Below are 8,821 nucleotides of genomic sequence, written 5' to 3' on the forward strand. Positions count from 1 at the left end.
TTCACGTTTTTGCTTGACGGATGTTAACCGGAGGGTGGTTCTTGATTGAAAATGGAAACTTGAGGAGGTTGTTATTTGTCTTTGGACCAAAAGGGTGGGTGCTATATTTTTAAAAGAGTATCTTTATAGAGAAGAAAGATGCATAATGAGAAAGGAAAATTAATGCCATTGGAACATGCACATTGGTTACATGGGTGTCCCACTTACACATGATGCTTCTGTTTCAGAATGCAGTGGTCCAAGGTGACCAGGGGTATCAACGGGCGGGTTAGGGCCGGGCCAAGCTCTGTGCAAACTCGGCCAGGCCTGTGAAGATCCAAAATAGTCCAGCCCGAGCCCGAACCCAGTCATTACAGCCATTCTCAGAGAGAGAGAGAGAGAGAGACCTTGAAGTTTTTCAGTATGGGTGTAGCAAATTCCATCTTCTCCTTTAATGGTAGGGATGAGTTCGTTAATCAGAGGGTGAGATTTCGGCTGCTTAGATTCAACATTTGTTTCTAGTTTTTGAAACTCATTGACATGCATACATGAATGGCCTTTCTCATTAGCATATGAAGGCAGATTAAACATTTTCACTCTTTTTTTCTTTTCTGTTTTTCCATTTCATTCTTCTTTATGATAGATAACAAAAACGCCCCTGCCTTTCGAGGAAGGAATCAACATCAACACCACATCCAAAAGTTATAGAGCTTTCCCCTATTGGAGAAGATGAGAGCCACCTCACCGAGAGTTTGTAGGCTTTCTTTAAAAGATTGTTTCAGCGTTTGGCGAAAGTCACCTGACGGTTGATTTTGTTCTCGATCCACTTCAGCTCTACCCTTCTCGTTTCAGCAGACAGAGATTAGAGTTCTCTTTTTTCTAGAAGATAAAAGAGCATTTTTGTTCCAGGCTGACGGGCTTTGGACACCTAAATCCAAGCCCGGCCGGCTTGAGAAACGGGCTGGAGTTTAAAGCCTGAACTTGGGCCTGATACTCCAGCCCAAGATCATCCTGGGGTGGGCCAGGCCCTGAAGCTCATGGGCCAGTCCGGCCCATTGACAGCCCTAAAGGTGAGTATTTTGTCCGCCCACATGCCACATCTAGGCCTGAAAGTCAGGCGGGTTCAACCCGACTGACCCGACATTGGGTTGGGCTTCGGCAATATGTATCGGGTTTGGTCTCGAGCTTGGGTATATAAACACCAACCCGATAAAACTTGGGTTCAGCTTGGGTTAAGGTCTCGGGTTGAATATATATAAATTACTTATAAATTATATTGAGTGTTGTCTGTGTTGAAGGCACATGAAATTCCAGTGATGTCAAGTCTCATTTGTCGGGCCACGCCATTTGCGATGACTCAAGCTACCAAGATATGCCAGATTTCTCTCCTAAATAGATTGTGTGCTGCACAACACGAATTTTAAAGGAGTATTTGTCCTATATTTTAGCTTGTTTGTTTAGCAAAAAAAATGAAGTTCTATATGATAAATAACTACATATATAATCAATAAAATCATAGGTACAAACCTGACCAACCCGACTAGAGGTGTACACGAGTTGAACTGAGTCGAGCTTGGCATAGCTCAACTTGGCTTGGCCACTAGTTGACTCCAACTCAAACTCGGCTCGGCTTGGTCCTCGAGCCTAACTGGCCGGCTCGGTTCGGTCAGCAGCTCGGATCAGTTCAAGCCAAGTTTTCTTCTACAACATTTTTACAAACGCATGGACTTCACCTTCAAATTCCCGTCATATGTAAAATAGCAGCTCCGGTTTTATGTATTTTATCAAACACCTTGTAGGTAACATCAAAATCAAGAAAAATAGGTATTTGTTTCATATACATACCTTCCTTGCCACCAGTCGACACCTTGTTGAGTCATTTCATCAAACACTTAGTGAGCAACATCAATATCAAAGTAATCGAGTCACCGAATTGGTATGATCCGAGTTCAATTCAAGTTAGGTTTGATTTGAGTCGAGTTGAGATTGGGCAAGCTCAAACTCAGTTCGAAATTTTTTTTGAGCTAAAAAAATCAGCTCAACTCGGTTTAAACTCAGTTTCGAACCGAGTCGAATCGAGCTTTTTCGAGTCGAGCAAGCTAACTCAGTTTGTTTACAGCCCTAAACTTGACCGTGCCCGGTTAGGTTGGGCTTGGGTTGAGAATTTCCAACCCGAGGTTGGGTTGGATTGGGTTAGGGTTTAGATATAGGAACCTTAGTTTGGGCTATGGTTGAGCACCAACCCGCCCGACTTTCAGCCCTAGCCACATCTATAAGCAAGCTTCAATTTCGTGGAGCTAGAGATAAGACTCTCTTATACCATAAAGGAAAGCGTGGTATTTGATGCCAATTCAATGGCCTAGATCTCTCAGATCCTTTTCTATTTATAGAGTACAAGAGATTACAACAACCGTTGGATAAAACACAATTTCAATTTCAATTTGAAAGCGCCGCAGGTATGGGGCTAACCGTTTTGCGGCTTGGATGAGGATGGATTATTAATAGATCATACATATGGAAGTATTTGCGGCTTCATCGCAGTGGGTCTCATTTGATGAACGGACTAGATGACATGGTCTATTCTGCCTTCATATGGAAGCTTTTATGGTGGGAATGTCCCACATTCTTTTATTTGGTGTGGCCCACCTGAGTTATGGATCAAGCTTTGTTTGGTATCTAGGCGTAACATGGGTTTCACATGTAATGGACAGGTTGAACAACATTCACACATCATGGTGGGCCACACAGCTCGAATGTATGGTAAAGGTACATAGTCATTCCTGGCCTAATAGCAGAGCCTGCTGTCCTTTTGCGCAACTATCTCGTGCTCTAGCATATTGTGGACTCTGTACATGCTCACAGAATTGTGCATGTAAGCATTTATGTCTACACCCTCTAAACCATGGGGCCATGTTTTACAGTTACCATCGCTTCAAATGGACCAGGCATAGATCAGACGGCTGTGATCTCATATTCTGATATTTGTTGTGGTTAACTCCTGATATTATGTGGACTCCTCGAGATGCCTCCAATTCACAACTACGACGAAGTTTTGGAATCAAACTCCAACCTAAACTCCTTAAAAAATCTAATAAAACTCTTCTAAAGCCTAATTTCTAAAAATAAAAGTTTAGAATCAAACTTTTACTAGAAGGTTCCTAATATTCATTACAACTTATTTCTAAAAGAAGAAAAATTAAAACTCTAAAACAAAAAAGAAAATATTGAAAAAATCGGAATTACTAATAATAATAATTTTTCTTAAAATTCTGTTTTTGAGCTAAAAGGGTGCGTTTTCTGACGAAATGGACAGATGCCGAGTCAGTTCACCTCGGATGGCCTGTTATAGTAAAGATTGATAGGTTGTATGTCCCGCAACGATACCTGGATCAAAAGTTATGATCAATTTACCGTCCACCTTCTTTTGGTCCAACCATGCTAGGAATGTATCTGTGACACGTTCTACATCCACATTCAGTTAAGTAGAAGTCGTCGGATCAAAAGGTAGGACATTTCGATCGAAGTGAATCTCAGCCTATCCATAGTCTGTGGTGGGGGCCACTGGCTGATTGGTCCCTATCAAGGGCTAGCCTGCTAGAATTGTCCGATCATGACCGTCAATTCCCAATTGAACTTGCAGTGGCTGCATTAGTCTAAAAGCTGTAGTTTGGAGCCCAAAACAATTTAAAAAATCTTCTTTGTTTTTGAGTCCTAAGCATGTGATGGATACAAATACAATGATGTTTGGAATTAGGTGGGCCGTCCCCAGAGCTTTCAGCGACGGACCGTCGGCATTCATCCTCTAAATAAGCTCATCTCGTAGCTCTTGATTCTCGTCAGATGTTAGGCATGTGATACTGTAAATTTCACAGCCTTCTACAAAACAGTCTTAACAGTGGCCAAAATGACAACAATGAGGATGATCAAAGAGATGTTTTGGACTGTTGATCTGGTCCAGCTCATGTAGTGGGACCGTCGATCCAACAGTTATAACTGTTAACCCTCCACCAAACACTCCCTTGCCTATCTTGCTACATCTCATTCTGTCAGTAGATAAGTTCAACGCCGCCAACATCGATGTCTGGATTTCATATAGACCATTGGTTAAGATCCTTTACTGGCCCCAGCTGATTCAATGGCAAGGAGCACGTCTGCTACGGAGCATAAGACTTCCGGCGGGCCATCACCCTGATGAATGAGAACCAATGGTTATAGTATTGCACAACATATCGAGTTATGGTCGAAACCAAGAAATGGATATGTTTTCTGTCATGAAGGATGCAATCTGAGGCCTGAAAGGAATGTGTGGAACCGTCGATTTATCTCCACCAAGCTACGGCCCGGTATCTTCTTCAACTCCCGTTCCTCCATCAGCTTCCTCAACCTTGCCACATCATCCCATCGACCAGCTTCTGCATATATGTTTGACATAAGAACATAATATGCAATGGTCTGCGGATCCAACCGAAACAAATGCTCTGCCACGAGCTCGGCGAGCTCAAGATTCCCATGGATTTTACAAGCACTGAGCAATGCTCCCCACACACCCACGTCGGGTTCGACTGGCATACTCCAGACGAATTTATACGCATCCGTTAACCGCCCTGCACGGCCCAGGAGATCGACTATGCATGCACATTGCTCTACACCGGGCACAATCGAGTGGTCTCTTCTCATGCTGTTGAAATGCTTCATCCCCTCATCTACAAGGCCTGAATGCCGACAAGCCGTCAGGACAGAAGTGAAAGTCAAACTGTTTGGTTTGATCCCCTCCTCTAGCATCCTCGAGAAAAGCTGTAGCGCATCCTCCCCATGGCCATGGGCCGCATAGGCGCTGATCATCGCACTCCATGACACCACACTTCTCCAGGGCAACTTCTCAAAGACATCCCTCGCCGATTCTATGCTCCCGCATTTGGCATACATATCTAGAAGTGCGTTCAGGATCGAAATGTTGGTTTCGAGCTCACTGCTTTTGACGAGCTCATGTGCCCATCTCCCCGTGTTGAGAGCTCCCAAACTAGCACAAGCTGATATCACACTAACCATCGTAATGTAATCGAATTTCACCCGTTCGGTTTGCATTCTCCGGAAGAGCTTTATAGCGTCAGCAGCCGCACCGCTCTGTTCGTAAGCGGCAATCATGGCATTCCATGAAACCAAGTTCTTGGGTGCCTTTCTATCAAACAGAGATCGAGCACTCTCAACATTCCCACACTTACCATACAAAGCAATCAGAGAATTCACCAATGGAGTATCCGAATCAATGCCCAATTTAACCCCGTACCCGTGAATCAACTGGCCTAGATTCAAAATCTCCAATCCAGCGCAGGCAGGAAGGACACTCACAAGCGTAACAGCATTCGGCTGCGTGCCTGCAATCACCATCCTTCTAAAAACACCCAGCGCCTGTTTGAAAAACCCGTTTTGCACGTAACCAGCTATCATAGCCGTCCAAGAAACCACATTTCTTTCCACCATATGGTCAAACACCGACTCCGAATTCGAAGTTTCCCCGTTCTGGGCATACATTGAAACGAGCGAACTCTGCACGAACACGTCCGAATCGAACCCGTTCTTTATGACATTGCAGTGCACCTCCTGCCCTTCTCGCAGAGCCGACAGGACTGCGCAGGAGCGGACAACGGACGGGAATGTGAAGTAGTCAGGCGACAGTCCGGCGAAATGCATACGTTTGTAGAGGATTAGGGCTTGTTCGCAGGGACCCAGATCAGCGTAGCCGCGGATCAAGGTATTCCATGCGAAGACGTCTGGTTGGGGAGTTTTGTCGAACAGGAGGCGGGCGTAGTCCATGGTCGGCGACGACGAACGGGCGATAGCGATGAGCTTGGTAGAGAGGAGGAGGTCTTGGGAGAGGCCATTGATGAGGATTTGAGCGTGGATTTTCTTGAGGTCTGGCAAGGAAGAGCAGGAATTCAAAAGGTGGTTGAAAGGGCGGGAATGGTAGTTGTGGAGAAATGGCGGGAAAGGGGGTTTTTCGAGTCTTCTGAAAAGCGAGAGAAGGGGCGACATGAAAAACACGTGAGATTTTGGGGAGAAATTGAGGAAAAGAAGCTGTCTTCGTCTTACGAGGAGGAATTATAGAGTCCTGATGCACGAGGATCGTAGAATACTGACCTGATGCACGGATCCAGTACAGCTGGGCCCGCCACCCTGTTCGTCGATCCAGACCGTTGATCTCATGGGGGATGCTGTGGGTTGTGGTGAATGGCTTAAAAGGTTCACAGATTGAAGGGTCGCCGCCAAACAATCTTAGGCCACTTTTACAGACCGTTTCGGGTTTTTGGTCCACCGATGGATGGATGGTTTAGGAACTGGGACATCTGATCAACGGTGTGGATCACCAGATCTTGCACCCCTTTTGTAAAAATCGTGCATCAGGACACTATTCACTCTTCAGTGGACAGACCGTTGATCATATGGGACCCACCTTAGATGGGGGATGACTGCTGATGTTTAACCCCTTATCTTCTCTTAAGTGAATGCTTGTAGGCCACTGATCAACGGTTTAGGAACCACAGATCTAGGAATTTTTGGAAGTCTTCAATCCATGGTAAGACAATAAGATCTACGGTCTGGATTACCCAACAATGAATTCATTTGTTCGTGGATAAAGGGCGCAGATTAGGTGAGTCCCGGGTAATAGCTCAGTGGGTGAGTCTATGACCGTGGGGCCACATCGATGTATATGTTTTACATCCATGCTGTCCATCCGTTTTGAAATATCATTTTAGCTTATGGTACCAAAAATGAATTAGATAAACATCTCATGTGGACCACACCATAGGAACAGTGGTGATTTAACGCCCACCATTAAAAGTTTTTCAGGCCCACTGTAATATTTTTTTTCTCCATCCAACCTGTTGATTAGGTCACACATACCTAGATGAAGGGAAAACACAAATATAAGATCCATCCAAAACTTTTGTAGGCCACAAAATGCTTTTAATAGCCATTTTACATTGTTTTCCTTTGATGTGGTCCACCTGAGATTTAGATATATTTTATTTTTGGATCAATGCCCTAAAATGATTTGGAAAAACGGATGGACAGCGTAGATATACAAACAAATACATCGAGGTGAGCCCCACGATCAGGGACTCACCCACTAAGCTGATACCCCAGACTCCAGGTGAATGATCCCGTGCGTTCAACCGTATGATACTTTCCATATTCCAGCTATGTGGGCCCAATCTATTACGATGTTTTTAGGACATCCAAACTGTTAATCTAGTTCGCATCCTCATTATCACCATAAACTCCAAAGTTATTCTCATGGAAACTTAAGTAAAACACCACATGGGCAAATGTATAATCATGGCTAAAATATATATATTCACTTTTGTGGCCCAATTAAAAATTAAAATCACTCAATTTTCAGTATACTCCTTAATCCTGATTAAACACACCTGATGAATGGGTTGGATGACATATAAGTAGCACTGTGGGCCCCACATTTCATCTGGAAGTTTCTATGGTGGCCCTCCCCCTCGCCAATGTCCCCATTGCTCCGTTTTGTGTGGCCCACCTGAGTTATATTATCAGTATTGATTTTAATATATGGGCCTTTCGTTGGGTCGATCATCTAATGGACGGTATTGGGCGCCACACGGCTGGAACTTATGGTAATTACCATGACTTCAACGGCCTGTGATGTTCAACCCATTTCACATACGGCTAAGAGACCCGGGAGCTGTGTGAATTTTGTGGTAGTGCCCATCCAAAGTCGGGTCTACCAGATGGTCGATTGTGATTATCTGATCACGGTCAATGCAGCTACACTGGTCATTCCATGGACAGACCAAGCCTGTTTAGCTACTGGAAATGCTTTGTGGGCCCGGTATGATGTATCTGTTTTATCCATGCCATCCATCCGTTTTTCCAGATCATTTTACAGCATGGGTCCAAAAATAAGGCAGATCCAAATCTCAGGTGGACCACGCCACGAGAAACAGTGGTGATTGAATGCCTACCATTAATCAAGCTGATAATTGTGTTTTCCCTTCATCTACTACGGCAAGCCTCATTAAGTTAATGGTGGACGTTAAATCGCCACTATTCAATGTGGTGTGGCCCACCTGAGATTTAAATCTGATTGGTTCTTGAGTTCATGTCCTAAAATGAATTCCGCAATGGACGGACAGCATGGATTAGACACATACATCATGGGGAACCCAGGGAGCTTTTGTAGCAGCACACAGCACCAACATTTAGAGGTGTACATGAGTTGAATCGAGTCGGGCTTGGCATAACTTGACTCAGCTTGGCCACTTGCTGACCCCAGCTTGAACTTTGCTTGGCTCAGTCCTCGAGCTTGATTGGCCAACTCCGCTCAGTTCGGTCAATAGCTTAGGCTCGTTCAAGCCAAGTTCAAGCTAAGACCGAGCTGAGTTTGCCTGTACAACATTTTCACAAACACATGGGCTGTATCTTCAAAATCTCACTGCAAGTAAAATGCGAGTTATTTTACAGGTATTTCATCAGATACCTCGTAATGAACATAAAAATCAAGAAAGGAAGGGTATTTGTTTTATATACTTACCTTCCTTGTCACTGGCTACACTTCGTTGGGTCATTTCATTGAACTCTTAGTGAGCAATGGCAATATCAAAGTAATCGTGTCACCAAACTAGTTTGATCTGAGTTTGATTCGCGTTGGGTTTGATCCTGAGTCGAGCTACTCAAACTTGGTTCGAAATTTTTTCGAGCTAAAAAAAACAGCTCAACTTGACTCAAACTCAGTTTCGAACCAAGTCAATTTAAACTTTTTCAAGTTGAGTCGAGCACGCTAACTCTCCTAGTGTATAGTCCTACCAACATT

General features: G+C 44.2%; 1 protein-coding gene across 1 annotated transcript; it reads right to left on the reverse strand.

Moving 5' to 3' along the window:
* Positions 1-3,220: 3,220 nt before the first annotated feature.
* Positions 3,221-6,026, reverse strand: LOC131227783 (pentatricopeptide repeat-containing protein At3g12770-like). The gene has a single exon (XM_058223602.1). The coding sequence runs from the start codon at positions 6,010-6,012 to the stop codon at positions 4,249-4,251; it is 1,764 nt and encodes a 587-aa protein (XP_058079585.1). The 5' UTR covers positions 6,013-6,026; the 3' UTR covers positions 3,221-4,248.
* Between the last annotated feature and the right edge of the window lie 2,795 nt (positions 6,027-8,821).

This window comes from Magnolia sinica, chromosome 15 (genome assembly GCF_029962835.1).
Source record: "Magnolia sinica isolate HGM2019 chromosome 15, MsV1, whole genome shotgun sequence".
Taxonomy (NCBI): Eukaryota; Viridiplantae; Streptophyta; class Magnoliopsida; order Magnoliales; family Magnoliaceae; genus Magnolia; species Magnolia sinica.